The 24,115-nt window shown below is 36.7% G+C and overlaps 2 protein-coding genes across 5 annotated transcripts in view; one reads left to right on the forward strand and one right to left on the reverse strand.

Moving 5' to 3' along the window:
* The first annotated feature begins 572 nt into the window (after nt 1-572).
* On the forward strand, nt 573-23,318 carry USP50 (ubiquitin specific peptidase 50). Its single transcript, XM_006920366.3, has 7 exons — nt 573-1,136; nt 2,596-2,790; nt 3,060-3,255; nt 5,160-5,369; nt 6,784-6,926; nt 8,562-8,694; nt 22,036-23,318. The coding sequence occupies exons 1-7, from the start codon at nt 1,084-1,086 to the stop codon at nt 22,225-22,227; spliced, it is 1,122 nt and encodes a 373-aa protein (XP_006920428.1). The 5' UTR covers nt 573-1,083; the 3' UTR covers nt 22,228-23,318.
* USP8 (ubiquitin specific peptidase 8) overlaps nt 23,174-24,115 on the reverse strand; it is a 48,820-nt gene continuing 47,878 nt past the window's right edge. For all 4 annotated transcript variants that reach the window (XM_006920369.3, XM_025038781.1, XM_006920368.3 and 1 more), the window contains one exon: nt 23,174-23,991. In XM_006920369.3, the coding sequence (XP_006920431.1) occupies nt 23,806-23,991 (186 nt within the window). In that variant the 3' untranslated portion in view covers nt 23,174-23,805. The remainder of the gene's footprint in view (nt 23,992-24,115) is intronic.

Raw genomic sequence — 24,115 nt, forward strand, 5'->3', positions numbered from 1 at the left:
TTTCTGTAGTTTCTTTTCATTTGGAATAATTATCAGCTTTCTTTATCTTTCTTGACATTTTTGAAGACTTTTTTTCTTTTATTACCTCATTTATTTGATGCAGAGTTGAGAAAAGACCAGTTGGATTGGTCCTAAAGGCTCACTCTTTACCTACTCCCTACAGATTCTAAGTGCAAAAGAAGAAGAGGCTGGTACCAGCTTTGGAGTTCCGGTGGCTCCCCACTCTCACAAGGCCACTTCCTCGGCCAGGCTGCTTTCATGCTACATGGTTGCCTATATTCTCTGACCTCTTTTCACCTAGATAGAGCATTGGCGGGAGGGCCTGCCGACTGAAAAGCTTTCTTAAGCACGGTTCTCTATAAAGAAAATGAGAGCTCAGGAGCTCATGTGTGCTCTGCTACTTCTCGGCTTTTATTTTATGATAAACTATTTGCCCTGTATGGTGCGCTAGTGGAATTGTGTGTGTGTGTGTGTGTGTGTGTGTGTGTGTGTGTGTGTACATTTGCATCCCCTTTGCACTATAATTGATGACCATGAGGAGAAATACTTCAGTCTATCCCAATGCTGTGTTTTTAGAAGCAGCAAAATCCAACTGCCTCCCTCCCCAGGGTGAGAAACAGTCCTCCGGGTCCTAGGAGTGGTGCAGTCACTACAGATTCTGAATTAAGGAGAGAGGACGAGTGCCCAAAGTGGGCAGGGTTGCCATAATAGTCACTGATTCAGTGTATGTGTATAATACATGTACATAAGAGAAGCTGAGTGATGGAGGAAGAGGTGTTATATATTTAGTTCATTCTCTGATATCTAGTCTGCGAAAAGTTTTTTAAGCAACCAAGTAACAGTAACTCATGGCAACATGCTAGAATATTGGAATGGAAAGGATTATGATGCATAAAAAATCCAAGTTGGAATGTACCTGAAGAACAGATAAGTCAGTTTGCAGCTACCAAAAGGGAGGGAGGAACATATAAATCCTTTATTACAAACAAAAAGAGCCAAAGTAACAGGTTCAGAGAAATGAAGGTGAAAGAATTAGCTGTCGCTCCTAAAGAGAAGTGAAAAGCCCACCGTGGTTTCATCAAGATGACTTCGGAGCGGCCTTTGCCCGCCGATGACTTCGGTATCTACTATGTTCTGTGAGCTTCTATCTATTACAGCTTTCTAGATAAGCTCAGCTAGGGGGGTAGGGATACATGCCACATTTGGAAGGGTTCCCCCAGCTTTGACCATTGGCAGTCCCCCAAAAGGAAGGAAAGATGTTACTTAGTATCTAGGCAATAGATATTCCTAAAGAGTGACAGACAATCCAGGGCCTCCCATGACACTGGTAAATAAAAGTGAAAATGACCATCCATGCAACAGTAACCATTTTTCAAACTGGCAGATTTGTAGAGGAACTGAGGTGAGGTAGCCATCTCATGGAGATCCACTTTTAAACACAGTAGATGGAAAGACAAATCCTAAAGGACAATGACTCTGGGCTTCCTGGTGTAATAGCTCTGTGCAGAGAACCTTGGGAGTCCACGGTTTGTTCCCAACTCTGTGCAAGTCTGGTGAATCACATGGATGCTTTAATTCTATAGCTTACTCTTAAGGACATCTTAGATCAGTCACTTCTTTAAAAATATTTTAAGTTATCACTTATTAACTGTATTCTGTGCCACCTGCCTTGTATCATTTAATCTAATCCTTACAATAAACCTATAAGGCAGGTATTAGTACTCCTGTTTTATAGATGAGAAGAAGGCATGAGAGTCCTAGACCATGCAAGCAGTAAGTGGCAGAGTTAGGATTTAAACTAGGGTCTGTTTACAAAGTCTATGCTCTTTCTCTTTTTTCCTTTCTGTATATGTGTGTTTTTATATGTATATATATGTATACATAGATACATATATACATACTCTTAATATATGTATATAACTTGGATATACTATGCTCTGTCTCTATATATGTATGTAATACACACACTCTCAACATATGATTAATAAATCCAAATAACTCTTAGATAGTAGGTAGGTAGATAAATATTTCTTCTCTTTACATAGCGCTGCACATCACTAAATATATTGCCATGGGCAAATGACTAAACCACTTACACATGATATCTATAACACAAGATTTAAAAGTAATTATACCTACCCCAAAGAATTGTTTAAAGAATTAAATGTGAAAATGCAATACAAGATGGTTATTGTCATTATTAACTACTATCTAATATTATTACTACTAATGAAAATTAAATAACTTGTCCAGAAAAAAGGAAATACTTTGTTATTTAGAGGGGAAGTTTGCATTTTTAGCCAAGCAAGTCTCGGATTCTGAAAGGCTGATATTTTCTGTCCTCTTGCTTTGGTTTTAGGCAGAAACTTTTATCTCTGCTTATTTGGCTGCGACACTGTTCAAAGAGTTCTGGGCTAAGAAATGCAATTTTAGACTCCAGGTTTGAATACTTTTGTCCTTGGTAGGGAATTAATTTAACAGAAGTCTTATTAAGAACTCTTCTTTGTATCATGAGGTTGGAGGCCCTTATTGTCATTTGTACATATTTTGTTCCCTCGAAATGCTTTCCTTTCTTTCTACGTGGCACCAACACAGCGCAGAGTGCACAGATCACTATGATACCTTTCCAGCTAAAGAAGCTGATGAGAACCAGCCCCATTTCCAGGGTGTGACTGGCCTGAGGAACTTGGGCAACACGTGCTACATGAATGCCATCTTACAGTGTCTCTGCAGCATCTCACCGCTGGTGGAATACTTTCTCTCCGGAAAGTACATTACTGCTCTTCAAAAGTAAGACCATTCGCATCCCCTGCAGTCCAGCCCCTTCCTCTGCTCCCCCAAGGTGAGGTTAGGGAAGAAATTTGCTGGAATCCCTATTAAGGGCTAAATGAGTCAGTAGAGACTGCAGCATCCCAGATACCATTTCTAGGGTAAAAGCAGGAAGGTCACTCAGAAATTAATGCAGCTTTATTTTTGGTCTGACGGCCATATGCTTGAGTTTTTAGGTGTCTTTTTTCCCCATTAAATCAGCCGGAAACATTCCCCTTCCTTCTTCCAAGGGATTACAGTGAGGTCGCCACCGCTTTTGCCTATGTGATGACAGACATGTGGCTTGGAGACTCAGACTGTGTCTCACCAGAAATATTTCGGTCGGCTCTTGGCAACCTCTACCCAGCGCTTATGAAAAAGACACAACAAGATGCTCAGGAATTCTTGATTTATGTCCTGAATGAACTTCATGAGGCTCTGAAAAAGGTAATAGAATTAATGGCCTTGAAATAGGATAGAACTTTAGCTCTATCAGCAACTTTCATTTTTCATTCTTTTCTTTGTTTAGTAATATTGCCTACCTGTGCCAAGCATAGGTGCTGGGAGTTCTATGGGGAACACTCAAGTTAATATTTGAATAGGTCTGTATTAACCAAACTTAGCTGATCATCAGAATCATCCAGGAGGATTTTTATGAAGTCAGTTTTACGGCCCTCACTCCAGTGTTACTGAGTCAGAAAGTCTGGGGCCATCTTCAGGGACTGCTCACTTGGTATGTCCAGTGGTAAGCAGAGGTTGGAACCACTAATATGTAGTTCCCTTTGCAAATAACATCTTCATGGACTCTTTTTTAAAAGTGAAAATCACAGGAGGAGTGATGTCAGAAGCATGGCAGAGTGAGAGATGTCCCCAGATCTCTCCCCTTGAAATAACAATAACTCAACATCTAAAACTCAACAAAAAACACCCAACCTGCACACAAGCACATCTGAATGAGGGATCTGCGAATAAGAGCTACCACAGGAATGTACGAACTACACCAAAACTACAATAAATTGTTTTTAATGCTGAAAACATTTTTTAATATAAATAAATAAAGTGAAAATCACATATTTTAATAAAATATATTCCTCATGAGATGTAACATGTAGAACTCTGCAACTTACAATAAATGTTCTTGGTAACTACGAACCCAAGAAACTAGAAAGATTGGTATTAGATTAAAGGACAGATCTACACCACAAACACCTTCATATCAAACATGCCTGACTTGTGTTCTTCATTGGATTAGGACATACATTTAACAAAACAGGAAATTGCCAATTACTAAGAGTTTTGCCTTTATTTCAAGACTCACTGCCTTCAACCTTGATGGGAGACCCTCACTCTCCAAAGACATGTCCTTGGCTTTATACAGTGTTTTTGTGCTGATGTTAGCTTACCTCATAGGTAACATTCAGGAAATACTTAGCATAAAAGATCGCAAACTATAGTCATTAATCATTCTCATCTGTAATCTTTAGTTCCATTTTTCATTTTGACTATAATAAGATATTCACGCAGCACTTTATTTAGCCAGAGGGGAGGGTTGTGGTCAGTAAAATCACATAGGTCCTCACAGTCAGCCAGTCTGAAATAAATAGGATTCTGGTTTCCATGATCAAACTTGGACTTTGGGGCATTAAAGTATCTTTAGGGTAGAAGACCTGGGCAGCAATGTGTGATGAAAGAAGCAAGCCAAAGTAGAGCGGTGTGCATAGCTGCAAAGTAGAGATGACTGTGGAGCTAATGAGTCTTCCATATGTATATTCTACTGAGGCTGTAACATCACTGAGAAGTCAGAATGTGCTTCTGGCCAAGCTGTTCCTGAGTGTGAGCTAGATTCAGGCTACAAGGCTAGTTAAATAGGGCTGCCTTAGGAATTTAAGATTTGCTCTTTTTAGAAAGTTTTCTAATGGTGAAAGGAGAAGAGGCTAGGGAACATAATCTGAAGGGACTGGAGGAGAGCTAAATTTCTTGATTTTACCTCTATATCAGCTTGCATAACTAACAGCTAGTCTAACAGCTTACTTACCCTCTTCCCAGGAAAAACTTCCTCCAGGACCCTATGTCACATTATCATAGGCTGTCAGCTTATGAGGACATCCAATGTCATGTGTTTTACCAGGTTAGGATGTCATAATTCCTTAGCTTCACTTAAGGAGGGAAATAACTGAATTACCAGAAACCACACATAAAATATTTACTCACCTTACACTATTTATTGTCTGAATCCACAATATGGTTTCTGGTAATAATGTATCATTCCGATAGAAAAAATCAAGTCATTCTATTAAAAATTTTTTTGATCACCAATAGTTGATTTGGGACAAATTTGTTCCTTGATTCAGTACCACCGAAGAAGGGCCTATGAGAAAACATCTATTCCAAGATGCTGCAGGAAGGTGACTGCCAATGAGTCCTCCATCATCACCCGGCTGTTTGAAGGGCAGCTCAATTATAGTATCATGTGTTTAAAGTGTGAGAACTGTACCTACAAGAATGAAGTCTTCACCATCCTCTCCCTCCCCATTCCATCTGAATACGAGTGCTCTCTTCAGGTAGGGACTCTTATTCCTGGACACTTCTTTTGCCTTGCTCTCCCCCAGCCCTGGATTTTCTCAGGGCTGTTTCCTACCTTTTCTGGTATGAAAGAGGCTGCTTTATAACTTAAAGAAATTGGAAGCCCATGATGATAATGTTTTATAGAAAAGTGATATACAGCCAAAAGTTACTGTGAATTCAGATGTATTTCTAAATGTACTCAATAAAAGAGCCTCACTGTGAAACTGAAAAAAAATAAATGGGATTTATTCAGTACTGAAATGGCTTGGTACATATAGGGGATTTATACTTTCTTACAAAAAAAGGTATGGCCTGCCCTTACCACAGATGGGTAAGTGGGTTCTATTTGGGAACTAGATATAAAGGATTCTGACTCATCTTGAGCTCTTATGTTTTAGACAAAAGCTGTGAAATGGGAAGATAGAATGGAATCTGGTGCCTTAGTTTACCTCTTGAATTTCCTTCACCATAGTATGAGAAATCTGTAAACAGAGAGCATGGTGGTGGTAGAAGGCAAGGAAGAGTTAGGAGGCAGGGGCAAATATGTTTCCTTGCAGAATAATACACATTTGTATTTTTCTTCCTATCTTATGAAAGCACATTTATTACTAAAAGTTTTCAACCTAGGAAGACCAGGTGCTGTAGGCGTAAAGAATAAAAAAATAAGGGATTGTAAGCTGACAAGGTCCTTGCAATTTGTGAGGTCAACCAAGGGTTGCCTCGCCTAAAATAAATAAATTAATTAAAAGTTTTCACATATCAGAATTGGAGAATAGAATCTTACTACGTATGCAGAACTGGACTTGTTCTCAGATCAAACTGCTACAGATTGCTGGAATCAAATTCCGGAGACTCTAAAGGATGTGGTGACATGTCCACTGAAAATAGAATCTGTGCTCCTCTTCCTCTTTAGGTTAATGGTTTGCAGAACCGGGAGGCCTGGCTACACTGAGGATGTCTTCTGTGGGCATGTGATCTAATTTTCTCTGTTCTGCTGTCTTTATTATGGGCCACCTCAAAACACTGAGATATGATCATTATTCAATAACCAGATCACTTTTGTGATGAGATAAATAATGTAAAACAGCTGCCTGACTTGGTTAGTGGAAACTGCACAGTCAATATTATTCTGAAATAAACCAGAAATGTTAAAATACTGATTAAGAGATTAGAAGTGGGATGGGCACTTGGATCCATTTCAGGAACCAAGCGAGAAAGAAGCATCTCTCTTGCAAAGTAGATTTTATACCTATCCAGGTTGCAGCTTATGATACTGGTATTTCCTAGACCTGTTGACTTTGAGAAAGCATCAAGGAATACATTTCTACAGCTCTTTCGAAGTTCTAATATAAACAGATTCCAGGTTGCCGTTGATCCATTTTGGTCACCAAATGCTTTTTACCTCAGCAGGACTGTCTCCAATGTTTTTTCCAACAAGACACACTGACCTGGAACAACCAAATTCACTGTTCCTTTTGTGAAACCAAGCAAGAAACAGCCGTGAGGGCCAGTATTTCCAAAGCACCAAAAATAATGATCTTTCACTTAAAAAGGTATGGATTTTGACATTTTATGAGATTTTTTTGAACAGCTTTATCAAGATATAATTCACATACCATGTAATTTACCTATTTAAAGTGTACAATTCAGTGATATTCAATATATTACATTAAATTTAAAAATTTTGTGGTAAAATTGTTAACCAATGTCACCAAAAAAAAAAAAAGTCAAAAAATTTGTGGTAAATATATGAACATGAAATTTACCATTTTAACCATTTTAAGTGCATACTTCATTGGCTTTAATTATATTCACAATGTTATGCAACCATCACCACTATTTCCAAAACTTTTTCATCACCCCAAACAGAAACTGTGTACCCCATTAAGCAATAACTACCCATTCTGCCTCCCCTCAACCCCTGGCAACTTCTATGTTCTGTGTCTATAAATTTGCCTATTCTTGGTACTTCGTGTAAGTGGAATTACACATTTATCCTTTTTGCTGGCCTATTTCACTTAGCATGTTTTCAAAGTTCATCCATGTTGTGACATGTGCCAAAGAAGTTCATTCCTTTTTATGGCTGGATGATATTCCATCGTGTGTATATCATATTTTGTTTATTCATCTCTTGATAGACATTTGGCACTCACTTTGGGCGCTTTTAAAAAATAAATTCCCTGACCCCACCCTTGGGAATTCTGATTCCACAGGACTGAGGTAGAGTCTAAGCATCACTATTTTAATTTTTATAGCCACTCCCCAATTTTTATTTTAAAAAGTTTTCAAATACACAAAAAAAGTTGCAAAAATGTATAATGAATACCCATATACCCTAAAATCTTAATTAGTTGGTAACACTTTGCCACATTTCTTTTCTCTTTCTGTCTTTCTGTTCCATTCACCTTCCCTCCTTCCCTCCCTCCTTCCTTTCCATTTTATTAGTGGAATCATCTGAATTTAGAAGCAAACATCATGACATTTCATGCTTAAATGCTTCAGCATGTATCACTTGAGAATAAGGACATTCTCCTACATAATCACTACACCATTAATTATCACGCCCAAGAAATTTAACAATAATTTTATATCATCCATTTTTTCCCAAAGGAATATAACTTATTTTTTAAGAAGCTCCAGGGTGATTCTCATGTGAGCTCAGCTTTGGGATCTGCTGATCTATATAACAAATAGAGAATGTGACAAGACTTTCACTAAATTTTATCGTATTAAAGGTATATTAAAACCTCAGAGCTGGAAGACAGGACACTGCCCAGATAATGCATGCTGAAATCAAGATAAGGAAAGCCGAGTCAGCTTGGTTAGAGTGAACAGTACAGCATCAGCTGGAGTGAAGTCTCCAGGAAGTTATCACTGTGATTTCTACTTCCCCAGTTTCGCTACTGGCTTTCTCTTTTTCTTTTTCTCTCACTAGATTGACTCTACACTGTCTCAAACGCTGACTCCAGTTCCTGGTCCACTCCAGTCTCAGTTTTGGCGAGACCTTTGGATGTGGAGGTTCTAAATATATGTAAATAAGAAAAAAAATTTATGTGGAGGTTTTGTACCAAATAATCTTTCTAAGAAATTACTTTTAACTATACTTGGAATTTATCAAAGTATGCAGACTTCCCTCGTGAATGGTTCACAAGCTTATTTTATATTTCACACATTTATTATCTCTCCAGGTTTGACATTTTGGGTACAACAAAAAGGAAATTGAGAACAGATATTCATTACCCACTCACTAACTTGGATCTTACTCCTTATATTTGTCCAATTTTTCGGAAACATCCTAAATATAACCTCTGTGCAGTGGTGGTAAGTAGAAAACTACAACTATTTAAAATAACCCCAATTTAAAGAAAACTGTAGAATTATCTGCTTAAATGCCTACTTCTATCTTTCCTTGACTTCTCTTACATGTTTCTTTTTTGAAACAAAACATAGATCCTGGAAACTCCCTTCTTCAATCTCAAAAAGTAGAGCTGTGAAAAACTAATATGTCCTGGTCACAGCCACCTCACTTTCCTTTTACTCAGTGGCCATTTCAGATCTAGGAACATTTGTAAATTGTGCTCTGGGGGCAGCAGAAGTTTATTCCAATAGCTTTATGTTGAATAATCATGAGCCACTCTGTGGCCAAAAACCCCAACACTGGGTACATAACCATCATAGACTCACTGGGATTTCCCTTTGGCTCTATGTCAACTGTCATCATTGAGGACTCCCTGACGGAAAGAAAGCAGAGAGTATAATTCAGACCAAATCATCCAGAACTTCCTACATCAGCCATCTCCAAGCACCAAACCATTCTCTGGGTTTCTGTTCTGTGTCAGTGTTCCTTCAAAACATACTCATATTTCAGCTCGAACCTGGAGGTCCAGTTGTGTCCGTATCAGATAGGTCGGACTCCTCCCAGGGCCCAAGATGATTCACCAGAGTCCTCTGATACACTGAGTCTAATTTGCCTATTCAACTTATTGTTAAATTAATATAAAATGTTAATCCCACTGGTCTTTCTCTTGAACATTTCTCAGAATCACACCTTCAAACTTAAAAAAAAAATGACACTTCTTTACTTTTTCTTTTCACTTCTTCTTACTTATAATGACTTACTTCTTCTTTCTAATTTTTCCTGCCCTCAAATATGGTTTCCCTTCTTTCACTCCCTTATTTGGAAATCTAGATCGACATCTTCTTTGTCATATGAAATATAAATCTGACGTGGATTCCAAAATGATTCAGGAACTGCCTCCCCTCTATTTTACTGTTTTAATTTCTCATTGTAAGTGTTTCTGTTTAAGAAAACCCCCCAAAAGCTGAATTTATTAAAAATTATATAATTATCTATATTATGAAAAGATATACATTTGTATAAAAAGTCATCCTAAGCTGCCTATAAATTCTTAATCGTTTTAGTGTTCAAATTATTCGTTAATGGAGTGGTTAAAAGTTGGTTTTGAAAGATAAATATATTTAGAATTTACTGCAGATTGACTGTTAATCAGAAATAAGAACTAGGCATCTTTGAAACTATGATGTATGGCCACAGGGAAAGGCCATGTAGAGCTCTGCTACTCAAGGTGTAGTCTAGGAAACCCATAGCATTGGCACCACCTGTTAGAATAAAGGATCTCAGGCTCCATCCCAGACTTACTGACTCAGACATACATTTTTGCAAGCTCCCCATGTGTTTCAAACGCATACTGAAATTTGAGGAGTACTAATCTAGACCAAAAAGGAAGGATACATCTATACCACCCTTAACAGAGCTTTATTCAGCCTTTCCATGAGCCCTCAAAGAGCTTACCGCTTTACAAGGCAGGCTCTCTATCTGGCAGATTTGATTTATTTTTACAAGCTTGTAGTGCTTGCTGTGTAGCAAGCACTGATCTAAGCACTTTATATGAGGGTAGGCACTATTATCATCCTTATTTTACAGAATGGGAAGCAGACACATAGAGGTTAAACAACCTGCCCCACTCATACTGCCTGCTAAGGGCAGAGCCAGAACTGAAGTCAGGCAGGGCGGCTCCAAATGTCCTGCTCTCCCTACAATGTTACGCTGCCTCTGGTTCCTAACATATGTCTCTATACTGGGTCCAAATGTGCCCTCCTCATAATTTCATCCACGTGACCTAATTCTGTTCTCTGAACTAGTAATAGTAATATGTGTGTGACTTTATGGTTAAATGCTTGTACACACGTTAGCAAAACAGAACACATTCATTGTTTTCCTTTTATGTGATGTCCCTTCAAATATTTGAAAATAGCCATCACACACTAAACACTATTTACTTCCTTCAATCCTCTTCAAATGACTGGTTTCTAGAAAAACTGTTTTTAAGATTATAAAATATTTTAGGCACAGAAAACAGATGATGAGTCTTCACATTATCTTCCACTGATGTGAAGAATAAAACGTTATAGATAAAATCGAGCCCCCCGTGCATCATCTTTAATGATCCCACTCTGCTCCCTTCCCTGTTGTGACTGCTGTCCTGAAATGGGAGTGTATTATTCTTAAGCATTCTTTCATACTTCTATCACACATGTTTGTGTCTATACATGTTATGTATAATTGCTTTTGAATGTTTTATATATCTGGTATCATGCCACACACATTCTTCTCTTTTTTCCCTCCCTGCCTTTATGATATTAATCCATGTTGATACATTAGCTTTGGTGCATTCACTTTAACTGCTTCTAGTAAACCATTGTATCTATCTATCATTTTTCCTCTTGCTGGGCAGTGAGGTTCTTTCCAGTATTTTGCTTTTACAAACTACTTTATAGAATGCATTGCCATTAGCTAACACAGGAAACACGTTGTCAATATATATGTGTGTGTCTTCCCAGACCACATTTTAAGGACAACTGATCTAAATCTCTCCATTAATCTATTAATATAGCAAACTACATTAATTTTCTATTTGATCTTTTTTTGGGGGTTCAAAATGTTTTTACATTTTTTTATGTCTATTTGCACAATTGAGAAACTAAACCATAACTTTCCCATACTGTCCTTTTTTTTGTTTTGTTTTGGGGAGTGGCCTTATTCTAGCCTCATAAAATAAGTTGGCCATTCTTTTCTGTGCTCTGGTACAGTTTGTATAAGATAAAAATAACTTGTTTCTTGAAAGTCTGATAGAATTAAACAGAAAAACCATCTGGTCCTGGAATTTTTATTCTTGGTGGGTGGATTTTTAAATATTGGCTCAATTTTCTTTAGCCATTATAGATCTATTTGAGATTTCTATTTCTTCATTTTTTTTGAAATAAACTTTTTGTAAAAGTAAAATACGTGGAGAAAAATGCAAACCATGTTATCTTAAAGACAATCTCAGACATTACTGCATCCCATGTTTTGATATAGTATTTTCATTATTGTTTATTTCTAAGTTTTTAAAATTTATATGATGGTTTCTTATTTGCTATAAAAGTTACTTAGAAGTGTTTTGTTTTTTATTAACTTCCCCAAAGTATGGGAATTCAAGGGTATATTTTTCGTCTTGACTACTAATTTTATAGTATTATGTTCAAAGATTATGATCTCTCTGAAAGTAATTCTTAGACATTTGTTGAGACTTGTGTATTTCATTTATTAGGATCCAGGTTCTTTATGTCATGGAAATTAAGCTTGTGTTGTTTAAAGCTATCTCTATACTATTTTTTCAACTGTTTGACTAATTGATAGTTGATCGAAATGTGTTAAAATATCCTTTTCTTGATTTTAAAGGGAATAATAAAAAAATGATGCTTGCTATAAATTTTAAGTAGTTACACTTCATGAGGTTATGGATACTTCCTTATATTCCAGTTTGCTAACAATTTTGTGCATGTTTGTAAAAGGTATTGAATTTTATTAAATCTTTTGTTACACGGTAATTGAGATGCTATAGCTTCCCTGGACCCTTTTTAATCTGTTAATATGGTCAATTACATTTATAGATTTCCTAATTTTACTACTCTTGTATTGCTGGGATAAATACAATTTGGTCATTATTTATTATTTTAGACAAATATATTTATAATATATAAATATAGATAATATAATGACATGTAGTAAATATATACCATCATGATAACAAACGTGACAAAATCTCCTTAAAGTTGTCAATTTTTTTTTAACAAATCTATTTTGTAGGTGCATACCACTTTACAATTATAAACTTTTCGGTGTTTAAACTTTTTTTTATAATAAAGTGACTTAGTATCATTTATAATGCTTTTTGTCTTGAACTCCATTTTAACTGATGCATATATAGCTACTCCATCTTTCTTTAGATAGTATCTATCTACTGTATCTTTCCTCTCCCTTTAAATTCAACCTGAGTTCTGAATGATAGTATAGAATATAGAGCTAGATTTTACAATTCTGTCAATCTCTGTCTAGTAAATTTAGTACATTTCTATATATTTCAACTAGTAATAAATTCGAATTTGTTTCTGTTGTCTCCTGTGTGCTTTATGTTAATCTGATTTCTTCAGTCATTTCTCCCTTTTTTCTTGCCTACTAATAAATTGATAGTTTTCTTTAGTTTACTTTCCCTCTATGACTTTTGAGATTACAGATTTTATTTAGCTTCTTTTGCAATTACCCTTAAAACTTCAGTTTCCATACATGAGTTAAAGCCTTAAGTTAATTAAGATCCCTATATTATACTCTCAAACAAATGAAAGGATCATACAACACTGTAACTTTGATGACCCATTATTATTGTTTTCCAACATTTTGGTTTTAATGTTTTTATATATACAGGTTCCTCCAAAGTAGATATTGATATTATTTAACATGGTTTTATACTATGTTCTAGTTCTAGTTCTTATTGGTTTAGATTAAATAGGATCTTTATCAAATTTTTTTGTTAACTGTTCTTTTATTTATCATGTTTATAATCTGAATTCATTTCATTTATTCGTGTGGGACTTATTTCGGTAGATCTTTCAGTGAAGATCTGTTATCCTAAAGTCTCTCAGTCTTTAACTGAAAAAGTCTTTAGTTCACTTTGATTCTTGAATAATTTAGCTAGAAACAAAATTCTACATTAACAGTTATTTCTTTTCATCATTTTGAAGCTATTTTATTATTTCTGGTTTCTATGACTGCCATGGAGAAATTGTACCATCAGGTTGTCATTTGTGTGTGTGTGTGGGGGGGGGGTGTGGAGTGGTAATCTTTTCTTTCTGGTTGCTTTTTAAGATTTTTTTCTTTTTGTTTATATTGTTCTGTAGTATTATTTTTATTTACCCTTGGTTCATTGTATTTCCTAAATTTGAAGATTCATGTCTTCCATTAATCATTTTCAGTCATTGTCCCTTGTTATATTGTCTTGCTCTTATACTCTCTATTTTCCTCTTCCAGAATGTTTACTAGAGATATACTCATTCAATTTTCCGTCGCTACTGCATTCAGAGTAATCTCCTCAGTTTCATTTTTAGTTTATTCATTCTCCAATTTTATGTACATTTAACTCTACATTAAATTTTTATTATTTTTTTATTAAAATATAGTTGGCATACAATGTTAGTAGTTTCAGGTGTAGAGCACAGCGATTTAACATTCGTATATCTTATGAGGTGATCATCACACTAAGTCTAGTAACCACCTGCACTATGTGAACTTATCACACTGTTATTGACTATATTCTTTCATTTTCTACCCATTCCTCCAACCTCCGCCCCTTTGAAAATTATCAATTTTTTCCCATAAATATGTTTTTGTTTTGTTTGTTCATGTGTTTTGACATTTTAAAAATTCCATATGTAAGTGAAATCGTGCAGTATTTGTCTTTGACTCATTTCATTTAACATAAAATGATTGGGTCCATCCATGTTGTTGCAAATGGCAGGATTTCATTCTTTTTTATTGCTGAGTAATATTCCACAGTGTGTGTTTGTGTGTGCACACGTGGGTATCACATTTTTTATCCATTCATCTATTGATGGACAATTAGATTTCTTCCAGTTCTTGGCTATTATAAATAATGCTGCACTGAATTTAGAGTTGCATGTATCTTTTCAAATTAGTGTTTTTGTTTTCTTTATATAAATATCAAGAAGTAGAATTACTAGGTTGCACGTCAGCTCTATTTTTAGTTTTTTAAGGAATCTCCATTCTGTTTTCCGTAGTGACTGCACCAATTTACAACAGTGCACAAGGGTTCGCTTTTCTCCACATGCTTGCCAACACTGGTTATTTGTTGAATTTTTGATACTAGCCATCCTGATTGGTATGACGTGGTATCTCATTGTAGTTTTGATTTGCTTTCCCCTGATGATTAGTGATGTTGAGCAACTTTTCATGTGTCTGTTGGCCATCTGTATGTCTTCTTTGGAGAAATGTCTCTTCATGTCCTCTGTGCATTTTTTTGGTCAGACTGTTTATTTTTTTTATTATTGATTTGTATGAGTTCTTTATATATTTTGGATATCAACCTTTTATCAGACATATTATTTGTGAATATCTTCTATTTAGTAAGTTGTCTTTTTGTTTTGTTGGTGGATTACTACGCTGTGCAGAAGAAGCTCTTTAGTTTGATGATGTCTCATTTGTTTATTTTTGCTTTTGTTTCTCTTGCTCAAAGGGACATATACAAAAAAGATATTAATAAGACTGATGTCAAATAGATTGCTACCTGTTTTCTTCTAGTTTTTTGGTTTCAGGTCTTACATTTAAGTCTTTAATTCATTTTGAGTTCATTTTTGCATATGGGGTAAGAAAATGGTGTGGTTTCATTTTATTTGCACATTTGTCCAGTTTTTCCAACAACATTTATTGAACAGACTGTCTTTGCCCCATTTTATATTATTGCCTCCTTTGTCATAGATTCATTGACCATGTAGCTACGGGTTTATTTCTAGGCTCTCATTCTGTTCCATTGATCAATGTGTCTACTTTTATGCCAGTACCATGCTGTAGGTTTGTAGTATAGGTTTGTAGTATAGTTTGATATCAGGTAGCATGATACCTTCAACTTTGTTCTTCTTTTGGGGTCTTTTGTGGTTCCATATAAATTTTGGGATTATTTGTTCTAGTTCTGTAAAAAGTGCAATTGGTATTTTAATAGGGATTGCACTGAATCCGTAGATTGCTTTGGTTAGTAAGGAAAATAGATAGCAATACAGGCTTATCACAAGAAACAAGAGAAATTTTAAATAATCTAACCTTACACCTACCTTAATGTGACACCTACTTAAGAGAACTAGAAAAAGAACAAACTAAGCATAAAGTGAGAAGAAGAAATGAAATAATAAAGATATGGGCAGAAATAAACAAAATAGATTTTTAAAAAATGATCAGTGAAACCAAGAGCTGGTTCTTTGAAAAGATATAATATAAAATAATACTAATTGATAAACCTTTAGCCAGACTCATCAAGAAAAAAAAGAGAGGGCTCACATAAAATCAGAAATGAAAGAGGAGAAACAACAATTGACACCACAGAAACACAAACAATTATAAGAAAATACTACAAATAATTATATGCCAATAAATTGGACAACCTGGAAGAAATGGATAAATTTCTAGAAGCATACAATCTCCAACACTGAATCAGGAAGAAACCAAATATTGAACAGACTGATAACTGATCAAAAACGTTGCAAGAAACCAAAGTCCTAGACTAGGTGACCACACAGATGAATTTTAGGAGACATTGAAAGAAGAATACCTATCCTTCTCAAACTATTCCAAAAAAAATGAGAAGGAAAAACTCCCAAACTCATTTTATGAGGCCAGCATTACCCTGATAACAAAACCAAAAAAGACAGCACAAAAACATTATAGGTAAATGTCCCTGATGAACATAAATGCAAAAATCTTCAACAAAATGTTAGCGAACCAAATTATGCAATACATTAAAAAGATTATACATCAGGATCAAATGGGATTTATTCCTGGGATGCAAGTTTGGTTCAGCTGACAGTCTTATGGTAGCTCCTTTGTATGTAAGTGTGTGCTTTTCTATCGCTGCTTTTAAGAGTCTTTGTCTTTAACCTTTGGCATTTTAACTGTGATGTGACTTGGTGTGGACATCTCTGGGTTCATCTTGTTTGGGACTCTGCACTTCCTGGACTTGTATATCTATTTCCTTTGCCAGGTACAGAAATTTTATCAATATTTCTTTAAAGAGGTTTTCAATCCCCTGCTCTCTCTCTTCTCCTTCTGGTATTCCCATGATGCAAATGTTGGTATGCTTGATGTTGTCCCAGAGGTCCATTAAACTATCCTCATCTTTAACATTTTTTTTTCTTTTTGCTGTTTGGAATGGGTGTTTTCCACTACTTTGACTTCCAGATTGCTGTTTGGACCTCTGGTTCATCTAATCTGTACTTAATTTCCTCTAATGTAGTCTTCATTTCATATATTGTATTCTTCATTTCTGACCGGTTCTTTTTTACGTTCTCTTTCTCCTTTTTTTCTCTTTTCTCTCTCTTTGTTGAAGTTCTCACTGGGTTCTATTCCTCCACTAAGTTCATTGAGCATCCTTATAGCCAGCATTTTGAACTCTATATCTGGTGGGTTGCTTGTCTCCATTTCATTTAGTTCTTCTGTAGTTTAGTCTTGTTCTTTCATTTGGGACATGTTTGTCTACTCACTTTGGCTACCTCCCTGTGTTTGTTTCTATGTATTAGGTAGATGTGCTATATCTCCCAGTCTTGACAGAATAGGCTTATGTAGAAGGCGTCCTGTGGGGTCTATAGTGCAGTCTTTCTGGTCACTTGAGCCAAGTGCTCCCAGGATATCCCCTATGTGGATGGTGTGTGCCCTCCTGTTGTAGTTGAACCTCAATTTCTGTTGGCAAATCTGTTTGTAGGGCTGACTCTCAGGCTGACTGGCTATGAGGCCTACAGTGGATGAGCTGTTGTGCAGGGGCTGACCCCATGGAGTGGGAGTTAATTTATTAGAGCTCTGGTGCCAGCCAAGTCTGCCCTTCATGTGTGTTGCTTGTGGAGTCGGTTAGATGGTGCTCTGGTGTGGTCTGAAGCTGGCCACTGGGTGTATTGGTTCTGGAGCCTCTTGGGAGGGGCTCTGGTACAGGTCAAGGTCAGCTTCTACTTGTGCCTGGCTTGGGGACTCTTCGTAGGAGCTCCAAGGTGATCTGTGTTTGACTGCAGCTTGTGATGGGCTTGGAAGCACTTGAGACTATGCTGTGCCAAGGCTAGCCACCTCTTGTACTAGGCTTGGGACATTTTTGTGGGTACCATGATGTGAGGTGAGGTCAGCCACCACTTGTGCTGGGTTCATGGTTGCTTATTTGTAAAGCTGGTTTAGTTGTGGTGAACTTTAGTTTTTGCTTGTCTGAGAAACTCTTTCTCTCTCCTTCAATTCTGAATAACCTTGCTGGGTATAGCATTCTAGGTTGTAGGTTACTTTCTTTCAGCACTTTAAATATTTACTGCCACTCCCTTCTGGCCTGTAAATTTGATGATGAGAAATCAGCTGATAGCCTTATGGGGTTTCTCTTTTATATGGCTCATTTCTTTCTTGCTGCCTTCAAGATTCTGTCTTTATCCTTAACTTTTGCCATTTTAATTACAGTGTGTTGGTGTGGGCTTCTATGGGTTCATCTTGTTTGGAACTCTCTATGCTTTCTGGATCCAGATGTTTGTTTCCTTTCCCAGATTAGGACAGTTTTCACCATTATTTCTTCCTCTTTCTCTCTTTCGAAATTCCTATAATGAAAATGTTAGCATGCTTGATGTTCTGAGGTCTCTTACGCTATTCTCAATTTTTAAATATTTTTTCATTTTGCTATTCTGATTGAATGACTAACACATTTTATCTTCCAGGTTGCTAATCTATTCTGTACTAGCTAATCTGTTGATTCCTTCTAATGTCTTTTTCATTTCAGTTGTATTCTTTAACTCTGATTGGTTCTTTATTGTATTTTCTAAACCTTTGTTGATGTTCTGAGGTCCTCTAATTCTACTCTCAGGTTTGTTGAGCATCCTTATTACCATTTCTTTGAATTCTTTGTCAAGCAAATTATCCCTCCCACTTTTTTATTCCTTTATTTGGGGCATATCCTTCTGTCTCCCCATTTTGTTTGACTTTCTGTGTTCCTATGAGTTAGATGAAGTAGCTATCTCTCCCAATCTTGAAAAAGTATCCTTTGTATAGATTGTGTGCTGGATGGTTTTGGCAGGCTAATTGTAATCAGGGTGTGTGTGTGTGTGGTGCCTGGTTTGTCTCTTGGTCAGGATTGGATCCGGAGCAGGGCAGCATAGTGTACACACGTGATATCTTCCTATTGTTCTGGCTGTCTGTGGCCAGAAAGTTGAGGTGGATGCCTTTCCTTGACCTTCTGATCCAGGTGGGGCTGCCTGTTGTGCTTGGTGGACCCTGTTGCTTCAATTGTCTATTGCCCAAGCCAGGTGTGGACAGGGTTGTGCACACTTTTCCTTGACCTTCTGATCCAGGTGGGGCTGCCTGTTGTGCTTGGTGGACCCTGTTGCTTCAATTGTCTATTGCCCAAGCCAGATGTGGACAGGGTTGCCCTGTGCGCATTTCACAGCACCATACTAGTTCCACACTTGGGACAGGGCAGCTGTGTGTGTGTGCACTGTACTTTGCTAGTTCTGTACTTTGTCTCGGTGGGGTAGCTGTGCGCTCACACTGCAGTGCCCCATCACTTCTGCACCCTCTCCAGGCAGGTCAGCCTCTTGTGTGCTCACAGCAGCAGCCCCCTAGTTCCTCATTATCTCCAGATGGGGCAGCCTTGTGTGTGCACATCACAGCACTCAGTTCCACACTTTTCTCTGGGCAGGGCAAACCTATGTGCTCATGCAGCACGCCCCCCTATCTCTGCACTTTCTCTGGAGGGGCAGCTCTACTGCAGGTGCTGCAGTGCTTTGCTAGTTCTCCACTTCCTAGGCAGGGGAGCCCCACATACACACATAGCCCAGTGGGTGCACACAGCAGTGCGCTGCCAAACCGGGGGATCAACCTCCAGGTGGAGGGGTCCTGTGCATGCACTATGGCACCTTATTTGTCTTTTTGGACCTAGCTCCAGGAGGGGCAGCTGGGGTTGCATTATAGAGGCCCTGCAGGTCAGCTAGAGCACCTGTATAGGACTCCCACCTACTATCTAAGCGCAGGGGAAACGCAAACAAAGGTGCTCACTGGTTCCTCTGGTTGCGTTCCCTCAGCTCCTGGAGAGCTCTTGTGGTTCCACCTCCTTTGTGTGGTCTCTTTTATTGCGCAGAAGCTGTTCAATTGACCCTCAGTTGTCTCTCAGGATGAATGGCACTAAACACAGATATACGTTCTGTTCTTAGAAGGTGACAAGCTCAGTGTCCTATGCTATCTTGGACCTGCCTCTCGACACTAAAATTTTAATTTCAAGTAGTACATTTTTCATTTCTGGAAGCATTTTTTGGTTAAAGTTAGCTTCCTTCTCATATGTCTATAATAATTTTAAATATGCTTTGTAATCTCTAATAATTCTATTATCTAAAATCTTTGGGGGTTTAGTCTTGTAATTTACTGACTTCTGACTCTTATGGTGAATTGTTTCCTTGTACATTCTGTAATTTTGATTTGTGAACTCAACATTGCTGGGGATTTTTATGTGGGTATCCTGTGTAGCCTGAATTAAGGTGCATCAATCCATAAAGTAATTCTCTTTCTTCTGCCTAGCTCCCCCAAAATACTTTACATTAAATTCAGAAGATTCTGAAACCACACAGGTAGTATAAATTTGAATCCTAAACCAGTGAGAAGGCAGATACACTGTAACAAGTTTGAAGGAATGACTTATTCTCTGCACCTACAATCTAAGCTAAGACAAGCACTAGAGGATGGATTTCCTTTCCTAGTTTATCCTTTTGGGGGGTGAATCTCTTATTTAAGAGTCCTGGCTATGTGTATGGATCTCAATCCAACTCCTCACCTAGCTGGGACCTACTAACTTTACTTCTTGTCGTTGTGTGACCTTTAAAATGCACGCACCTTGGTTACAGAGACCAAGAACTATCTTTACTCTGAGGCAGTCATGGCATCACCCACACATCATGCTCTCTTTCATTTCCTCTGGTTTTGACTTCTGGGGTTTACTCTCACTATACAATCTTTCATATCAGCCACACAGTTCAAAGGGTATTTATCATGTTTTATTCAGCATTCCTTACGGTTAAATAACTATGGCTTTCAGGCTAGGTAATTATTTCCCATAATTGCTAGAAATGGAAGTTTAGAAAGATATTTCACTCTCTTCTGTCATTTTTTAAAATTTGTTTTTACATTAAGTCATCAAAAATGAACATAATATTCCAGCTGTTCTGATTACTTCAGAACTTTATTTGGGCACTATCTATCTGCTAGATATTTTGTTTTTCTCAAATTACATCACACTATTATGGGAACTGTTTTATAAATAAAGAAGCTGAAGCATGTCAGCTCACATGGCAAGGACCAGGACAAGAACCTGTATCATCTGTTGTCAGCTTTGGGATATTTCTCTAACATGTCAAGGAAGAGGCGAGGAACCTAAAGGTCTAAGGGAACATTTAATAAGTACCTACTTATGTTGGCTCTATAATATGATACCTGACAATAGCTATATAAGGCAGGTCTTATTACGTCATTTAAATAGATGGAGGAATTAAAGCTCAGAAAGGTTAAATAACTTCCTAAAGGTCCTTCCTTTGTATCAGAGCAGAATTCACAGAATTGACTACGAAAAAAAAAAAAGAAAGAAACCATTTTCTTCCTTCTACACCAGGGGTCAGTAACCTTATTCTATAAAATGCCAGACAGTAAATATTTAAGGCTTTGCAGGCCATATAGTCTCTGTTGTAACTATTCAACTTTACTGTTGTAGTGTGAAAGCAGCCAGTGAAAAGCATAAACAAATGAGCATGGCTGTGTTCCCATAAAACTTTATTTAAGGACACTGAAATTTGAATTTCATATAATTTTCATGTCATAAAATATTATTTTGATATTTTCAATCATATAAAAATATAGAATGCATTCTTATCTCACAGGCCATACAGAAACAGGCAGGAAACTGGATCTGGCCCAAGGCAAATGGTTTGTCAATCCCTGCTCTATACCATACCGCCTTCTGAGAAGTGAGGCTCTCCATTGTCTTTGTTTTAAACATTTCTTTACTGAATTAGAAAAGACAAGGGAAAAAGAGAATGGAACAGGTTCTTTTTTGGACCCTAAGTGGTTGAGGGTGTTGTTGCTACACAACCCTCTCAAACGGTATGGTAGCAATATGCGGTCATCTAAATGTCTTGTTCCAATATTAAATGTCTTTTTTCATGTCTATTTAAGCCTTTCTTCGAAATTAAACTATAAGCTCATTTAGGAAAGATGACTATCTTATTTTCAAATTTTCTTTAATGTTTAAGAAGTCTATGAACAGTAAGTGCTTAGTAAATATTAAGTGATAAAAATTAGTCAAATACTATCCTATTTCATTTAGATTCTATTAAGTAGTCAAAGGGTACAATATATAAGCAGTTCAATGAAATGAAAAACAACATAGAAGAGGCTACGCTATATGTATGATTAAATAAAATTATCATATCCTTTTCATTTAGTATAAGGGACAATTATGAAAAGTATTTCTTGACTCTTTTTTGTTCTAATAGTTAAGCATATTAGCATATGAATACTAAGTCTGACATTCCTTCCTCCCCTAGAACCACTTTGGTGATCTGGATGGTGGCCACTATACTGCTTTCTGCAAGAACTCAGTGACCCAAACCTGGTTTAGCTTTGATGACACGCGAGTCAGTGAGATTCCAGAAACTTCAGTTCAAACCGCTACAGCATATCTCCTGTTCTATAGCTGCCAACCCTTTTCCATACCTATACAAAAATGCAAGAGCTAGGAAAATGGTATTTCCTGAAAGTTGCAAAACAATCAGAAACTGGTACTCACAGTTTGCTTTGTCATTAAACTCTTGCAACTTACTTACATCACTGACATTTAAAAGTCTTTCTGGCATATTATGCAACCTTATATAAGGTAAGTCTCTAGCAAAGAAGATGGGTCATGGCACACTGAAAAAGGCAGCATGAAAATAGTGCAATACAACAAATTATTTTCCAAAGGTGTTTCATGGAGTTAAACCAAAATGATTTTTGTTCAAGCGGCAATTTGAGTTTAAGCATGTGATCTGAAAATATTTAATTAATCAGATAATTTAGCCAAGGAATTATAAGTATCTTAGACTAATTGAGGAACACGAAAAGCAGTCAACTTCACAATTAAAAACTCATCTTTTCATCTTGTCCCTGGGAGTCTACTCATAGTGACATCTTTTAGAAGCACCTTTAGAATTTTATTTTTATAGCCTATTTTTGACTTCATATATGGCAACTGAATCTCTAAGATAAATGATAAATTCTGAGCTCCTCTATCGCTTTTAATGTATCACTGTAAAGATGTGGTTCATAATGCAAGTTCACCTTGCAATCATGCCCAACTCCTATCCCTTTTTATCTTAATCCTAAGAATTCTATTACTCTTGATAGAATGAGTCTGGGTATTATTATTTCTTCCTTTGACTCCCAACTCTGAGAATCACAAGTGCTATGCAGTTCTGGGTCAACTTGAAGGAAGAGTGGAATCGAGTCCTGAGGCCACCAGGATAAATGAACTAAATTTCAAGTCAATGTAGCAGGACAGAGTGTGTGTATGTGTATAAAATTTATAGTTCTACTATCCTATGTTTGATAATATGAAATTAAAGACAGAACACTTACAGAATTTTAAATTATTTTTCTCATTAAGATTTTAATGTAGGTGTAAATGAAAATTCTCATTTTAAAAAATTAAAGAAATGTTTCCATTTATTTTTTTAGAATAAAGATTTAGTGCACAAACACAGCCCAAAGTCAACAGAAAAATAGCTTTGCCCTGTCATTTCCCTAAGAAAGCACTGCAGTTACTCAGAATAGGCCAAAGGAAAAAAAAAAAGCAATCCTCTGAGTTCTAGGCTTCACAAAAGGACCACATATTATACTATGTACATCGATTTGATGTGCAAGTATGAAATAAATATATACATATACATTCCTATCTGCATTATCATTCTAGAGTATTCAGAGATCAAGCTGGAATTTGGAAATGTGAAAAGGCCATAACAGTGAAAAGGAAAATAAAGGATACAATGGTTTTCGGACCAGTAGAATAATAATGCTTAGCTAGTTAATTATTTTAACTCTGGAGCAACCTTAAAAAGTTTTTTTGAAATAAATGGTACCTGTAAGGAGTGCTTACTGCAATAATTATTAAATGTTATTCCTCAGGTTTTGTTAGTAGCACTACCTGAAATACATGTGATAGTAACAGAGATCCTGCTGTCCTAGAAGTCCTCTAAAAGGCTACCCAGTATCGTTATAAGCATTTCAAGAGTTGTGTTGCTCAGCCTTTAAAAGATAACTAGCTTATAACCTACTTCTCCTTATGTGGCTACATCAGTTGCTCGTGGTCCCAGGGAAGTATAAAAGAGGATATAAGCTGCTGCTGATTTCACAGAAGAAACGGAGATATCAGAAACTTCGTGATCATCAAATTTAAACCACCGCTGTCTTGCTGCATTCTTACAGTAGGCAGTGTAGTGGCCTCCATCCAGACCACCGTAGTGATTCTGTGCCAAACAAAATAGAAAATTGTTTCAAATTGAATTATTTAAAATATGTCAATAATTTCAAAGCTTTATGTTGTTCTTACTTTCCTATGAGGTAAGAAACTACTTGAAACTCTTGTTTTTT

This window comes from Pteropus alecto, unplaced genomic scaffold (assembly GCF_000325575.1).
Source record: "Pteropus alecto unplaced genomic scaffold, ASM32557v1 scaffold86, whole genome shotgun sequence".
NCBI lineage: Eukaryota > Metazoa > Chordata > Mammalia > Chiroptera > Pteropodidae > Pteropus > Pteropus alecto.